This window comes from Haplochromis burtoni, unplaced genomic scaffold (genome assembly GCF_018398535.1).
Source record: "Haplochromis burtoni strain Fernald_Lab_line unplaced genomic scaffold, NCSU_Asbu1 Contig_72, whole genome shotgun sequence".
Taxonomy (NCBI): Eukaryota; Metazoa; Chordata; class Actinopteri; order Cichliformes; family Cichlidae; genus Haplochromis; species Haplochromis burtoni.
The window spans coordinates 2,188,958-2,207,184 of NW_024582433.1; the positions used below are offsets into that span (position 1 = coordinate 2,188,958).

The window sequence follows — 18,227 nt, forward strand, 5'->3', positions numbered from 1 at the left end:
TATATGAATAATAGATAGATTATATATTATAATTTATATGTATGTATACAAAGTGTGCTTGTGTGTTACACAATGCTTTTGACACATCTTAGGCCTTCAATATATGCAACCTCTAATGATTTCACTGTCTGTAGGCATTAACAGTGGCTGTAGAAAAGAAATCCTTCAAGGAAAACTGTGAAAACAGCTCTGTCCCCAAACTTACAGTACAGCCAACTCCAAATGATGTGGCCATTCATCACCCCAACTACCAGTACCCCCACCTATCATCATCATCTTTTGATCTGTCAGTCTGGCTCTGAGGTGCGCTCTGTCCATGAATAATGGTGATGTGGTGCTCCCAGTCGATGCTCATCATACATGCCAATGAGGAGGCAAAAGCAGAGGAAGAGGGAGATGAAGAAGATGGAGGTTAAAGTGAGGAGGCAGAAGTATTTACACTGATTTTGATTTTAAATGCAACCAGTAGCAGAGGCAATGCAGGTTGCTAGAGAACAAAATACTATCTTTGAGTCATATGTATTTGTTTCAAAACATTTGTGGTTAAACTAAGCTGAATATAACTACGCTTTCTAGAAACCACCACATCCCCAAATGTGTCTTATGTGTCCTATCTTCAAGCCACCAAGCAGATACACTCCCTTGATAAATTACACACAAAGGATTATGTTCATAATGTCCATTTGTTTCAGACACAGCTTTATTCTAGATATCTGAAATACTATTTGGTGTTTCACATAAAAAAATAACACCATGCAGCATCACCCCTCTATTAGCTTTGCATATATATTTGTAACTTTATTACTTTGTCTGACACAGTAAACAGCAATAATGAAGTGCACTGGACACAATATCTTTAAGCTCCTTGGCCAGGGTGTTACTTTATTGAGTAATCCAGTGGCTCCCAGTCGATGTGCATCATACATGCCAATGAGAGGGCAAAAACAGAAGAGGGAAATGAAGAAAACGGAGGTTAAAGTGGCAAGTTATTTAAGTATTTACACAGATTTTGATTTAAAAAACAGATTTTGGTTGTAGTTTTGGTTTTAAATGGAACCAGGAACAGAATAATATGTCTTTGAGTCATAAGTATTTATCTCTAAACATGTGTGATTAAACTAAGTTGAATATACTATTATTATTTCACATCAAAATACAACCTGATGCAATAGATAAGAGGAAGAGATAGAGGCATACATGCATTTTGGTTTATGCCCATGCATTTAAATTTAGGTGTTCTTTTTAAATTTCCAGACACCATTCATCCCCAAACAGATCCTTATTTGTGCTCTAGGTTCATGCCAAAAAGCAGATGCAAAGAATTATGTTCATAACATCCAGCTTGTAACAGACAAGCCTTTTTTAAAATGTTTGAATAATTATTTGGTCCTTCATATTAAAACAAAACAATACCATGCAGTATTAGCCTGTGCTAGATAATTCCTACTTTTGTGTAACTTTCTTCTGACACAGTAAACAGCAATAATGAAGCACACTGGCCACCGTGTGTTTAAGCTCTTCTGTCTGGTTGTTAGCCTATTTAGTGATCCAATACTTATAAACATGTAATGACAAAAGCAATGTCAATTATGCAGCAGTATCAGTTGCTACATAACTGATATTAAACATTAATATCAATTATGGAACAAATGTACTTTTAACCTAAAATTAAAAGAGAACCAAACATGATGCTGTTGTTCATTGTTTACACACAGCTGTGTGACAAATTAAAGGAAAATGGGGTACTGGTTGCGGGAACTGCTGTCCCATAAATCAGTTCCTAATCTATCACATTTGAGCTGAGCTCTAGTGTCCCATAGATAAGACATCATCTTTCTGGAAGAGACAGCTCTGGTTAGATGTTCCAAAACACAATTTTTAATCATAAAAGCATAAATAAAGCAAACGAATTAAGTAACAATATACAAATGGTTGACCCAAACCACGTCTAGCTATAGTAGTCAAGATACAGCATTGTGTACAGATGAGATCCCAGATGCCCAGAAGGCAGCCAACATGCAGTTGACCTAAAGGTAGCCTAAGGGGGTAAAAAAAAAAAGAACTGCAACTTCAGTGTAAGTCTTAGGAAAATGGCAATAGTGTATTCATTTGTTAAGAAGAAATATGCACTGATAATCAGTGCAAGAAAAAGAAAGGTTTTGTTCTGTATATCCGGTTCTTTCAAGTCCACCACTATACTGGACCCCAAAGGTTAAAGAGACCAGATGCATAATAGCCTTAGTGAGCTCCATTAGCTGTGGCATTCATGCTAGTGTTTGGTCCTCATAGTCAGCAAACAAACAACAAGGGCGGGGAATCTGTTATATAGGCTTTGATCTGTCATGACTGAGGAGAAGTTGTGATACCATGTTTAAGGTTAACTGCTTGCATGCATATTTCATGGTTTAAAAGTCTTTATCTGTTTCTTTTTTAGATCCCAAGGGAGAATAAATGTTAGAGAATAAAGAATAAATGCTAGGTCAAACAGAAGTGCTTAGAGCCACAGTCTCCTTGAAATAAATTTAATTTGTCTCGAAAGGTTGTCAAGAAACTTTCTCCTACATTTTCCCCTCGAAGAAACATACAAAATCTTAAAATAACAATTAAAAAAAATGTAATTATGAATTTATGGATGTATACTTCAGTATTGTATACAACAGGAATGACAAAAATATGTTTGCCTGTACTTTTTTTCTGTTGTCTTTCTCCAGTACAATCTCTTCCTATTTTTTGGGTCGCTCTTCATTTCTCATTTCTGTCAGAGAAAACTATCAAGATATTTTATTCTGACATTTGTTTCTCCCTAGACCCCAAGTCCACCGGCTTCTCATTTTGAGTTCAATGTCAGCTAAAGCTCTGTTGCCTCAATTTTCTCCTTTTCATCTCCCTTATCTGCAGTCACTCCCTTATCAGTGCTGAGTATGTGTTAACAGTGTCTCATAAGCAGCGGATGTCAACAGCATGCTGCCTCAGTCAACTTATTCCTGGTGGTCTCATGATGCCCACTACAAGGCAATAACAATTCTCAATTTTCTGTTATTGTTCAGAAGCACAATTCTGCTTGTTTATGGTTTATGCAGGCTTTTGCAAAAGTGTGTATTAGCTGGCATGCAATTGCTTTTGTATATAAATATTTACAGATAGCTTAACTTCTACCCACTTTTGCTTCCAACTTCCTCTTTATGGAGGAAGTAGTTGCATGGAAAGCAGAGCGGTTTGCACAGAGTGATCTCCAAACCCAGCTTTCACATTTAGACTGGACTTCATATTGATATAATGATAGTGAAAATGCTATCACACCAACTATTTTCATTACAGTCACAAAGTAGGCTAATTCAAAACTTGTTAATAAATTACCTTACATACTAGCTAAATGTTAATATCTCAAAGACAAAATCTGTCCTTTTAAACTGCCATGACCATGGAAACTATCTGAGAGGAAAGTGTCTGAAGTGTCCACTCCAAACATACTGCAATCTGCCTGTTTCTCCTCCTCCATCTTTTGCAACTCACATTGTCTGGCTTCCCCTGGGAGCTCATTGTTGAGCAATCCACTAAAATAGGATCGAGGAAGGTAAAATATGCTGCAATTTGCTTTCTGATGGACATGTACTTGGTGTTCTCATTAGGTTGCAGTAAGGTGACAGGAAAGCATCACTACTCAGGCAAAAAAAAAAAGCGCTAGCATTTGCAAACTATTCAGTGCCAACAGTGTTCATCAACAAATAAGTAAAATCAGTAAAAATAATTAACAAGATTTACTCAGATTGCTTTTTCTTTTGTTGATGGCATTTGGTGTGCTTTTCCAAACCTATTTTTGTAGAAACAAAATTCAACTAGAGTGTTAGATTTGATCTAAATTATTCCATTTTAACATTGACAAATTTGTCAGTAATTACAAAAGAAAGCTAGCAACACGAATTGTTAACTTAGGACAAGACGTTTGATTATTTTATCAAAATATTAAGTAAGGTGAAAATATTTTGAAAATAGTAGAACAAAATAATGGTGGTTGATGTTGTCACAATCACCAGGGCAAATTGCATAAACTAATGTATCATGACATTTTTTTTCCACAGCAAAACTTGATGGTAAATCACTAATTTGCAGAAGCAGAGGTTTCTAAAATTGTACCGCTGGGTAAAAATCTGATACAACCATGCCTGTACCTTGACAGAAAATGAAATCCAGCACCAGGAAGAGAAACATTTGTTCTGTCAGCAAAAAGTGCATTGAAGGATCAGCTCCTCCAACAAGCTAAATGAACAATGACTAGGCCATCTTCCACTAAATTGCTGATACAGCCCATGGGAATTACTGTTTGTGAGAAACTGAAACCTTTAACTATGACTCTTTGTCTATAAATAGTGCTTGACCCTATTTCTCTTAGGCTCAAAAGACATTTCCTCTCTGCGGAAAGTCAGTGAAACACAAGGCAACATTTTCAGGCTTCTCATCCATGTCCCATGCCCTGAGGCAGGTGGTGATAAAGCATGTATTGGAGCTTAGGAGATGGCTTGGGCTCTGTTTCTATACATGCACACTAAATTGTATCTTAGCAGGTGACAATAGGTTGCTTGTCCTATTATACCCCATTTCAATCCAAACTGCTTGTTATAAAGGTCATTTATAACAAGCAGTTTAGGCTGACTTGTCCAACATGAGTTTTCATGAACTGAAATCTGGTAGGGCCTCAGCATCCACATGACAGAAAACATAACAAACAAATAAAAAAATAACAGCAACAACAAAAACAAAAATCATGGATAGACCAAAACAATTGTTGTGGTATCTACTTTCAATTCAAGCCTACCTCTTTCACATACATGTTTTAACATCTAGAGTAAGTTATGTATCTTTCCTATTCTTAGCCATCCTGCCTAGAAGCCAAACAGCATTCATATTCACGGAGGCATGCAGTCACAAGGGAAATGACGGGAATATTTGTGTAGATCTTTAGACCCTACAAACCCCTGCCGCTTTAATTTGGAGAAAGTCTGCAGGAAGAAAAGAAGCTGAGAGCCCAAGAAATTAAATTCCTGCAGATTTCAATTTTTTTATTATGTTTCAGTCTCTTACTCACTTCCTCACATATTTTCTGTGCTTTTACCTCTGACATGCAGACGCACATGCAGACACATGCACTTCCTCTAGTCACATCTCTATTCCCCTGGCTTTCTCTCGTCTTTCACAGCTTGGGGAGCAAATGGGTACAGAGAAGATCAATGGGGGTGAGTGGGATGGTTGTGTGGGGTTGTGGGTAGGGGTTGGATAGGGTAGGGAGTTCACACTAGCTCTGATTCCCACTGTGATTTAATACATTTGTCATTGTTTCAATATGAACAGTCCAGTGTAGCTGTCTGGGAAAGCCTTCACAGCAGTGCTTCTGGAAGTCTGACATGTACATGAGAGAGAGTAAAAGGTTAGACAGAAACAAAGGGAAAGACAAAAGTGTCAGAGAAGACAAGGGATCCAGACATGAATGAAGAATAGCTAAAAGGGAGCCTGAGAAGGGCAGAATAGATATGGGTAGACAATGGTCGCCACTGGTGTTAAAGAAAAAAGAAATGAAGTGATGACTAGAATGAGATGCAGATAAGAGACTCAGTAGGAAGAGCACAGTGGGGTGGAAAAGGGAAGGGATGATAATGATAAGCAAAATATTCAGAGACAAAGACAAATTCAAAAACACAGGGGAATAGCACAAAAAGGGTGAAATCTTCCTAGTTAAACAATGCTGAAACATTGATTTAAACTGTACATTGACGAGAATTAGAAGCCCTTACATCTACTGGGCAGTAAGATGTAATAATTATATAAAAATGCCTCAGTTTGTGAGATGAATATGCTTCAGAGGAACAAAATCCATGTTTGACTTTGACGTTAAGACAATACAAAATGAAAATGTTGTATGTTCAAAGAACATTTGAACATTCTCAACTACTTGAAAACATCTAATGTCCCATCGTTAGACACTTTCCCTTTCTGGTCTTTCCTTCTACTTGCATATTTTAAGGCCTGTGTTGCTTGCAGAGGCAAGAATAAAGTTCTATCTATAGCTTGGTTTTTGCCACGGGCCAGAATAAAATATGAATGTGTCTCCCCGTGCTGCGCCAGCTGAACATTGCAGACCACGCTCTGACCTCCAACTGCTCCAGACAGGCTGAACCTCCTGACTGGTAATCACAAATAAGTCTACGTCCCGACATTGAGGAACAAAACCTGGCTTACAATAATATTTTAGATGTCCTTATCCATTATGACACAAGACTGGAAAAAATGTTTGGATAAAGTATTCTGTGAGTAAATGTTTAATAAGTAACAATGCTACAGTCGCATGCAGCCTATTCCCAACAGGAAACACCAACTGAAAAGTATTTTTTGTGCTCAAGAAAAGCACAGGGCAGACTGAGAGCTGGAAATGATAAGCAAGATAAGACTTAAAGAAATAAATGGTAAATGGCCTGTATTTGTATAGCGCTTTACTTGGTCCTTAAGGACCCCAAAGCACTTTACACTATACACAATCATCCAACCATTCACAAACTGGTGATGGCAAGCTACATTGTAGCCACAGCCACCCTGGGGCGCACTGACAGAGGCGAGGCTGCCGGACACTGGCGCCACCGGGCCCTCTGACCACCACCAGTAGACAACGGGTGAAGTGTCTTGCCCAAGGACACAACGACCGAGACTGTCGGAGCCGGGCTCGAACCGGCAACCTTCTGATTACAAGATGAACGCCCAACTCTTGAGCCATGATCGCCCCAAATAATGCTTTTGATTTAAGTAACTTTAAAAAGTCCTGGATTAGTTAAGTTCTTCTTTTCTGTATACACTCTAACCTCTCTCAAAATGTACCTCTATAATGCTTTCTGAACACTTCTAAGTCCAAGTTTTTTAAGTGATATAACCTTGGGAGGGGTTTCTCATAACTACATTTAGCGTTTGGATGTTCTCACAGTACACCTTTAGTGGTTGTATTGTGAGAATATCTTAAAGAGACTTTCATGATTTTCCCAGCATAGTGGGGGCAGCATGGTGGCAAGGTGGTTAGCACTGTTGCCTCGCATGTCTCGAGTCCAAAGGCATGCAGCTAGTTGGGATAGGTTAATTGGAAACTGTAAATTGCCCGTGGGTGTGAATATGAGTGTGAATGGTTGTCTGTGTCTGACTTGTCCAGGGTGTACCCTCTAAGCCTTGCGGCAGTCGCGGCAGATGGCTGCCCTCCCTGAGCCCGGTTCTGCCAGATTTTTCTTCCTGTTAAAAGGGAGTTTTCCCTTCCCACTGTTGCCAAAGTGCTTGTCATAGGGGGGTTGTCTGATTGTTGGGGTTTCTTTTTATTATTGTGAAGTCTTTACCTTGCAATATTAAGCGTTTTGAGGTGACTGTTGTTGTGATTTGAGGCTATATAAATAAAACTGATTTGAATTTAACTGGATTGAATAGCAACTCTTACCTTACCAGTAACTTTAAAAATTGTCAGAGGACCTCTGAGCAAGGAAAGGACTGACGTCAGTGAGTGAGTGTTGTTAGGTATGACCCATTGTTTCAAAATGTGTTTGTTTAAAACAAAAGAAAGAAAGAAATAAAAACACTCTTTCTTATGTCGTAGGAAAATGGATATGGTTTGTGAAACAGATAGGCCTAAACTTTGTATTTATTCTCTGTTAATAAAGTAAGTAATTATGAATCCTACTTTTTGTATGTCTACAAAAGGTTTTTACACTGTTCTAATTGTGTTTTGGGATAACATTTAATGGCTAACATGGGACCACCTGTTAGAGGTCATGGAGCATGCAAGTGACATTGTGACTACTGTTATTGTTGTGGAAGGCATTAGGCTGATAGCCAGTCTAATATTAACGTAAAAGTCCATAATTTGATTGTGTGTGTAGAGCCCTGTTGTTTCTGGCTTTTGGAGACTGAAGAGATCGTTTTGTGTGTGCATTATGAATCCAACATAGTGAAATTTACTTGTGTTGTAACTTTAAATAGAATATAGAGACAAACTGTTCCAGGGTTAACCCCACTTTCTGTGTAGATCTCTTGTGTTATTTTTCATATTTAGAACATCCTTATAGTAAACATAATGGTTATAATATAATCACAAAACCATTAACTCTGGATATGTTCAATTGCCATACTATTATTCTTTTTTTATGATTATTAATGACACACAGTGATTGCACAGTCAGGCAGTGATGGGGTGTCTCCATGGTAAAATGATGTTTAACTTTTGACAGTTTCCAAAGACAATGAATATTAGCAATTATTTCCAGATCTTGCCTGAGAGTTGCTAAGAAATTTCCAGCACATGTAGGAGCGGAAATGAAGCAGAAAAAACATTATGCAGATATAATTATGATAGGGTGCCAATTTATCACACACTCAGATAATTTATCACACCCAGAAACAATTCAGTTAATTTAATATGCTGCAAGTAATAGTATTCCACAAAGTGCATATTGACCAAAGGCAGGCTGAGGAGAACAGCTGCAGTTCTGGATTTGTCTCCAATAAGCTAAAATGGAGTACCTGTTTATTTACCATTTTAAAAAGAGGTACATACAGAAGATTTAAGGTTATTTTAAGGTTATATACTAAAACTTTCACAACTTGATCTTTCACACCGAAATAAACTTCTTAAATAATTAGTGTTTATTGTTTTGCAGATCTGAATTCCATTTCAGAAATGTATTCTTAAAAATGCATTTTAGAAATGTATTTCTGACCTACGTTGTAATTTCAAATATTATATGGATTATTTAAGATTAGGATTTTAGTGTCTGTTGTGCTATTTTTACATTTATTTTCCTACTTTTTTTTTTTTTTTTCCTATTTCCTTACTTATAATTTTAATGGACAGACTGTTGGGAATCATGGCAGCACAGAAACATATTGATGGCTGTGGGTGACCAGCCTTAACCACATTTCAAAAGAGTCTCATAAAGATGGCTCACGAGATGGCATGTGATCGACCACCATGTATTGATTTAGTGCTTACAAACTCATTTCTGCAGGCATTTTTTTTTGTCTGGCCCTGACAAAGGCTTCATGTTGGATCAGATTACTAAGGCTTCATTTCTCAATGAGTTGCTATACACGGATTTACTGGTTTCTAGTTCCTTATTATTTCTTTGCTGCTCAAAATGATCTCATCAGCTGCTGCACTGTGCATGGGGGGATTTGCTCATCTTGTGCTCCTCTGAAACTTCCTTACTAAACAATGCACCAGAAATTGTAGGAGACTGATGAATCTGACACAGGCCTTTTTCACACTGGAGTGGGCAAGAATGACTAGAAGTTTTTTAATCTAGCCTAGAGCTCAAAAATCTCATTTCAGTACACATTTATTGGATTTTTTGACTTACAAAATCTTAGTCTTTGAACATGTGCATCCTTAATCTTCATCATGGGATGTTTTTGTAGACTTGTGCATGCTATAGTGTGCTTTATATTGTATGTGTTTGTTGAAATACGTCACATTCATCTTACTGTGATAAATTCACATCATTAACAACACACAGCTTTACTGCTTTCTGTGGATGGGGGATAGGAAGAATGTGAAGTCTTGTCATGATTCCCATCTATTTATCACGAGGAAGGAGAGCGAGCTTGAATCAGTATTAATCAAAACATTACCCCAAGGTAGCTTGACTGTGCCAAGCTGGCATCCATTTCCCATTAATGATGTCACATTAGTGATCTGAAGCCCGACACTAGATTATTACTCTGAGTTCAATTAAGGCTCAGTAAACACTTAATAACTTTGGCAGTGAATATGGAGTTGTTGATGACAATAATAACAATACTTCCTTTTTTCCCTTTTGGTTTCAAGTGGGTGAGTGCAGCCCCAATAATGAAGGACTTTAAGAATGCACAGTTAAGACTATATGTGAAATAAATGTCAAACAAAGTTTTTGCCAGACTTTACCTAGTTATTACTGCAATAAATAACAAAGAGCCACATGCCTATATGACTCAACGCTGCTTTCCTTGAGGACACTGAGAAGTCTTGGATACAGTAATTACTGTTTTGTGGTTTCGTTGTAATATTTAGAAACAGTTATATATTTTGCTAGATGTTTTCTGGTCCTGTGTTCTTGCTATAAAAAAAAAAAATGGGGAAAGAAACATTAACTTACAGATCCATTATTCTTGGAAAAAATGTGCTTTTACTCAGATTGGGGGTAGCTGCTCCATAGGGGGCAGGGAACTTAAAAATCTACTGTAGCAGCAGGATCTTCTGTCTAAATGCATTCTCCTCTTTTGTCTATTTTAAGCAAAACTTAGCCACATATCTGAAGATGTAAAATCTAAGTATCATCCCGATGATTCTCAGTGGGTTACATGTGCTGTCCAATGCTTCATCAGTGTTTACAACTGAAATAAATACAAAGTAACTCCATTCAGCAGTTTTTGCAAGCAACATAACTTCACTAAAAGGAATAAAAGGCCCAACAGGAAGTAATATGGACTATTAAAACATAATAGAATCTTCAATTTGCGTTTAATGTTTCTTTTTGCTAATGAGATCCCATTACTAGTGAGTGAGAACTGATATAAAGCTATAATCTTAACATCTGACTAGCAGCATTGTACTTGCCTTAAAATTAAGCCTCAGCTATTTTAAGACCATTTTTTTTATTATATCAGAAATTATGTTCTGCTTTTTATCCACCAAGGAGGCAAAACCATAAAAGCATAGTGAAGTTCTTTGTGACAGTTTTGTTTGCCTGTTTGTGTGGTGTCTCAGTGTCAGATTAAACAAAACTAAAAAATATGAAAGAAAATGAATAAAGAAAACTTCCACGCCTAATTTAATAAAAATGGTGGAGGATGAGCAAAAGAAGAAATCAATACATTGTTTTGAATCTGGATACTCATGTTTAGTATATTACCATTATGCATGCCCATCCAGTGTGCCAAATGTAATCATTTTAATCCACATAATGCATTTTGCCAATCACAAATGTGTTAATGTAGAATTTGTAGCAGTGATATGCGTCATGAGAACACATTTTTATCTCCAATACAAAATTCTCCTGTGGTGTCTAAGACATCTTAAAACATTTTCATGGTTTTGTTTAAGGACTCGTGCCATGCTAGGGAAATATTGGGGTCTGACTTAAAGCACAGAAAATATAGAGCTACTTAAAACACAGGTTTGTTTGAAACTGCTATACTTTATGACTATAAATCCCCGTCCTCTTTTTGTAGATATCCTTTCCAAAAATGTAAGGTGAACAACGATAACAAAAAATATTATTTACTCTAAACTTTAGTTACCTTCTCGCCATAGACATTGATACAAGCTTTTCTATAAAAAACATACGTTTGTTTTGTTCTTTTAGTTATTGCATTCAGTCAGAGAATAATGTGACCTTGAAAGTTACTTTCAAAATAAGTGCGATACATTACTACCGAGCCTGTTACTGCACTGTTCATGGATGAACCAGTGAGGTGAATGCATTCTGCTGCTTACCTCTGCTCCAGAGTGTGTGTTAGATAAGACTAACAAGAGTCATTTTAAATGGAAATTGGATGGATTTGCTTGTTATTAATGTGAAGACCAGTGGCCCCATCCCAGATGCCCTCAGGACTGTGTTGGCAGAGCAGCGGTGTGAGTCCTAGGCCAGTCACTGAATATCTGAAGTAGTTAGTCACTCCTTGGACTTCTAATGCATTTGGTTTTGGGGAAATTATATTCTGAGAATAAAGCTTTTGTGTTTTTAATCTTGTATGTTTGCATATAGACACATTAAAGGTTAATGCATGCGTCAACAAACTAGTTGGGCCATTGAAGAAAATGAAAACATGCAAGGGCTAGGTTAATAAGTACATGGCAAATTCTGTGAAAACAAGTATTAGACTAAATTTTAATTAATCTATTAAATTAGACACATAGTGCAGCCAAAACCCAATAAACAATGCCAGCCACAAAGAACTTCACTATGCTTTTATGGTTGACAGTAATGAACCACAGTACAATCACATAACCCTTTGTCCTCTAGACAGACATATTGAGCCTGTAGGCTTGGGCCATTTTATCCCACTGGGAGGTAGTTGTTGACCATCCAAAACAAAGCATTAGTCACATTAGCAATTTATCACCGTCCACCATTAGCTCATTTTCCTGTCAGTCTCTCTACTAAATACAAAGAACAGTGCACTTCAAGTCAGTTGTTTCTGAGAGAGTATCTCCATTTAAATCTAAGACTATGGAAGATTTCGAATAAGTTTAATTTTATTCTTCAAATCTTAACCAAGTCAGTATGCATCACCCATTAAATCATGGCCAACAAAAAATAAATCATAAATAATTGTTGCATCACTACAAAGTCAAATTTGTTTTATTTGTATTAGTGAGGCTGTGTATTTAGACAGCAAATCTGATTTAAGTTTGATTTATGAATTTCATCTGTTTACATTGCCACATAAAATGCAGTAAAATAAAAATATCGAGAATAAAGAACACAAAAACAACACTTTTAACCTACTGTCATTCATAATTTATTTTAACAATTTAATATTACTGAAAGACTGCATTCATAAATTACAACTTTGATAATTTTTTTGATAACAACAAATTTACAAAAGAAACACCTGCTTGGTATGGGTGTTTTTGGATAAGGGCTGCTTTATTTGAGACAACATATATGAGATCTAAAAGAGACTGAGAGGAGAGGATGAATTGCTGGCCCAGTACACTAAAAATGTCAAGGATAAATAAATAGAGGTAGATCTTAACTTTAAATTGGTCACTTTTATGGATGAATCATGTCTTTAAATTTCTGTAGCTGAAAGATTAATAGCTTGTTAATCTGTCTCTATAGTTAATCTAAGGAATTCAAAGAACTGGAGATTAAATTGATGTAAATGTGAATATGGACATTTGTGTGTGAAAGTACTATATCCTAGAGTTTTGCAATTACAGTGAGTTCAGGTCAGTGTTTTGTTCAAAACTCTAGACATAATGATATTTTATCATCTTATTAATTTTTCCTCTATAAAAAATGCTGAAACTGCATCAAACAACAGGTTTTCCACAGATTTCCCTTCTATAAATGTTTTTCAAACATAGACCAGTACTTAAATAGGATGATTTAAACTCAGAAAATTAAAATATCCATCAACTTCATAATTCTGAGCATTTTTAGCATGTTAATTGATTTAAATTTGTGATACAGAACAAATAACCAAGGAAACCTACAATTAGTTACTGCCGTCCAACAGAGAAGGTTTGTGAGGGTACTGTAAACAAATACTTTATGCATAGCTTGAAATAACGATGTTTGCAGTGGAGTTTTAAATTTTATTGGCTAAAAAAAGTTTTATCATTACTTTATACGAAACATATTTATCTTGCTCAAAGTGGAGACCCATGACTCTTTTTACCAGGGATTAAAAAGCCACCCACTGACACAAGTCAGCATTTAATTGACGTGACAAGTGGCCTCTGTCGCTTGACCTTCACAAATGATGTTAAATGACAGTACATTAGATTTGAACTTGATACATATAGTAGGTGAATGGACAGACATGACAGCCAAGAAGCAGCAATGTATGTTTGAGACTGTGGCTTCCTTATTTTAGTAGGAAACAGTAGGACCAACTTAAAGATAGTATCGTTGCAAATGTTAGATGATGGCAGGAATCATACAAAACTACTTATTTTTCTGAAAAAATATAAGCAGTACATGCTGTGCAATCAACAACATGGGTGGGCTGGCCTTAGCCAAGTGAAATGTCCACGCTGAGTAATCTAAGCACCTGGCACAGAGACACTCCATGGATGTACAAAACATGCTCATAAAAGCAGCACAGCTACCACTGAGCACGACACATTTCCTATGACACCTGCCATTTCTTTTTTTTAGTATGTTGCTCACAGCTGCATGATAGGAACAAAACCAACATCATGCAGTTAATATGACAGGGATCCCATAAATCTTAATTTCATGCGTGCAGTGTTCATATTTCCATAATTCTAATTTCATTTTCAAGGAGAATGTCTTTCAGACAACCAACCTACCTCGTTTGTCAAAATTATGCTTAATATCGTCTTCTTTGCACATCATATCTGGATGTCCTTGGATGCCAACTCCATAGTCATCTAGGACCTTCCCATCACTAAGCTTGTTGTGGATCTGGTTGGGTGTGGAGTTAAGTGAGTGCCCGCCTGCGTCCACCTCGTCATCACAGTCGTAATCGTCAAGAATTGGAGTCTCACGAATAGGCATTCCAATGACAGAGCTGCCATGCTGATGTGTGCTTCGAGAACCCCGATAACTGTCACGGCCCTGCGGTCCGAGCAGAACGGAGGGAATGTAGTGGATCTCATGTGTGGCCTCGGTACTTGCACTCTTTTGGGGGATACGGCGACGCTTGCACCATCGATGGCGGGTATACAGCACAAGGGTGAAAAGGAGGATTAGGAGGAGGAGTGCAATGAGGCCTCCCTGGATAAAAGTAAAACAAAGGAGAAAAAGACTGAATATCAGGAAGGCACACAACGACAACTCTTAATGAGAGCAAATTCAGAGAACTTAAGATATTTTACTGGTAACCAGCTTTAATTTTACAAACTGCAAAATAAAGAGAGGGCTTTGCATCTTATAATAACAATTATAATCACCGCCTCAGTGCCAGTTATATTAGGCTGAATGCCAATTAGCACAATTTGCCAGCTAATAAAGGAGGTCTGGCAATCAACACTTTGACATGAGAGTTCTCAAAGCAACATGAGGCTAACAGAGTTCTGAGAAAGTCTATTTGTACCAGTCTTTAAAAATAACAATAATCTCACACTGTGGAGAAAAGGGTATTGCAAGTTTGATCTAATCAACAAGCATGTCACATTTTCACAAATTTAATGTATGTATACTCAATTTGTTAATATGAATGGTAACTAGGCTTCTATGTTCTATCTCCAGTCTCTATGAGACAACACAAGCTGATGAGGGGCGAAAGTATTTTATACATGAAAGAGGAAGAAAACAGAGCATAGCCCTATAGCAATGAAGACATCAGCAAGCCATTAGAAGATAGGAAGGCTACAGATACATGTAACACACTGTATTCGGCACATGGAATACAGTGAACTGAACTGAACATGTACAGCAGATATAAAACACAATAAAAATAAATAATACTAAAAACTACCACAAACCAAACTCTGCAGTTCTCAGGAATCATTTTACATCATGAGTTGCAAATCAAATCAATAAAGTGAATAAATGATTTGCATTATACTATGTACATGCCACTGCTGTTTCCATTCCTTATTTGAAGTCTCACTAACAACTACAGACAGAGGTTCAGCATAAATAATTTTCTTTGTAGCAATGTTGCATCTCAACCCCCCTCGGAATGAGCACACATACCAATACACAAAGGTTATTAGCCCGTTTTGCCCTCTCTTTCTTCCCTAAGCCCTTACTATACCCCTGTAAATTCACCAAGGAGCATCACATTTCTCCAAGGTTCATTCAATATCTGACCACAGAAACATCAAACACCGCGCCATACGCAGTTGTTGGATGATAACATAAATCCATATGCACAGACAGAATGGTTGGAAGTACCGGAGGGCATGACTTATTCTTTGATTTTTCACACTGGCCCCCAATAGGTGAGACGTAATATTGAATTCTGCAAGACATAGTTACCTAAGGGTGATAAATTTATAATGTCAGACAGAAAACACAGCGTCAGCACTTTTCCAAGTACATAAATAACAGTGCGGCTATATTTACAAAATTATACGGGCACATGCACATATACATGCACAAATAGGAACACAGAAAATCATATGCACACACACACACACACACACACACACACACACACACACACACACACACACACACACACCACAACAGAGTAATAAATAAAAACCACAAGGGTTCATTCATCACAACATTTAAAATTCCATCTTCATGACTGAAAACAAACCCCTTTCAAATTAGAACTCATGCACTGCCGAGTGTCCATAAATCAAATATGCTGAGGGGTGAGGCAGCAGAGAGGACTAGTATCATACACATGCTTATCCATTAATCTCCAAAACAATGGTAGCTTTGGAGAAATATATTCTCAAATTCCCCTTAGTATTTTTCGTCTGCAATGGTTTCCTCTAAACAACAGAAAAAAAAATAGACTGACATTTAATTTTAGGCACAGGGTAATAATGATGTCACATTCGATGGTTTGGTAGGACAACCATTAAATGATTGTCAAAAATGAAAATAATATGGATAAAATGCTGCCTAAAACATTTATATAGATTGGTATTAGTTCACCTCAATATCCATTCAAAGTGAAATTAAAAAAATTAATTGTCACTTTCTATGAAAATGTGATTACACACTCTACAGTGGATCTATATAGTATAACATAGTTTGCCATGAAAACCCATAATTATCCCACTTAAATAAAAAAAAAGTGCTGATCTATAATGAAGTGTCAGGTGGTTGCTGTGGAAACTACAAGTGAAACTGGGTTTTGAAAAGAAATTGTATTTCCTGTTGTTGTAGTAGGTCTACAGAAATCCATCATATTCTGTGGTATTTTTTGTAGTGCGGCTGCCATGTGAGGAGAACATATCTCTGAAAACTGGGAAAACAGACAAAAGGCCAAAACTTTGAATTTATAAAAAAGCATAAGGAGATATATTTTTATAACAACGGAAAAATTCAGAGATGAAATAAAAGGCTTGAGCACTGTGTGGAATGATAGATCTCTCCAGAGGTCCACAGAGGGATTAAAAACCATTACTAAAGCATTTGATGGATGTATGTATCAAAATATCTAGTTAAACTTAGCACATCCGGTCAAGCAAGTGATTATGTGCTAATATGAAAATATCTAGCGGAGCCTGCACCTACTGAACTTGATTTTTTGTCGACAGCAGATGTCTCCTCTCGTCATCTGAACCATCTCTGTGAAAGTTGTCCTTAAGGAGTCCTTAAAGGAGTTATAAAAAGTTTATTCACACTGCACTTTAACTCCTCAACATCACACATGTATGCTGACGTGATTAACAAAGAGAAAACCTTTCTGCTGAGATGATAAATCACAGTGTAACTTGTTCATTTTGCTTGCGGCTTGTGCAATGTGCACGTGCAAACAGCTCCTCCAGTTTTTGTTAACAGAACCTGCACGCGTCCATGAACATGAGAGAAACTACAGACTCCATTGTTTCACAGTACAATGCTTTCCTGAGACATAAGGTGAGAGATTGATTTCACTTTGGTATGTTTTAATGAATGCCTATTTTTAGATTTGACTGGGTAAGTACTGCTTGTCATCATGTTGGATCACCAACTATTATGGAAATACTGGAAAATACTGGAAGACTCTCTGAAAAGTTGCATTGGTGAACTTGTCTTTCAAATACTTTTTTCTTTACCTTTCTATTTTTCTCTCTCAAATTTCCCTCATCATCTAATCTCACAGCAATTTTCTCTGCACTTCCCACTGTTCCCACTTTTTCTCTCTCTCTTGCTTGATTACTATATGTCTCTCAGTTTCCATTCTCCCTCATGTTTGATCACATTTTTTCTCTACTCTTCACTACAACAGCCATATAAATTCATAGTGGCAGATGTAGCCATGAGGGAAAATGGGTTTTGTGTTCATCTTCAAACCCTACAAATCCCTGCTGCTTTAGTCCTAAATGACTTTACAGGAAGGAGAGTGGCTGCAAGCCCCATATTTCTACACTTTTCTGAAGATTTAGTGGAGTTCGTGATTATTTTCCTTACTTTGCATTTCTTTTTTCTATTGCTCCTAAATTACTTTGTGTTATTCTTTCATTTTACCTTTTACTTTTCTCTCTGTAACATCACCCTTTAGCTTTTTATTAGTCTTTTTGCTCTTGCCCCGACTTTTTTTTTTGCCTTTCATTCCCCTAACCTCACGTTTTCTCTGTACTAGCTACTAGATCATGTTCCCTCCTTCCTTTCATGTTCCCCTGTCAAGCTTGATTACCACCATTACATCCCTTCTCAGTTACTCCTTATTCCCTTTCTTCAGCAGACTGAATTGAATATAGCTATAGACACCAGCACTGAATTATTAAACAATTTTACAAACCTTTTTTTTCCCAATTGAGAAAGTAACAAATTTACCCTGACTAAACTGACTAAACCCTGACTAAAAATTAACATAATTATCCCCAGATATATACATCTTTAATTTTTAAAAAGGTATTCCCACCT

General features: G+C 36.9%; 1 protein-coding gene across 1 annotated transcript in view; it reads right to left on the reverse strand.

Annotated features, from left to right (window-relative positions):
- Nucleotides 1–18,227, reverse strand: part of LOC102288892 (astrotactin-2) — a 292,853-nt gene that overhangs the window by 198,317 nt on the left and 76,309 nt on the right. Inside the window, exon 3 of the mRNA XM_005930128.3 lies at nucleotides 14,039–14,465. Coding sequence (XP_005930190.1) covers nucleotides 14,039–14,465 — 427 coding nt within the window. The remainder of the gene's footprint in view (nucleotides 1–14,038; nucleotides 14,466–18,227) is intronic.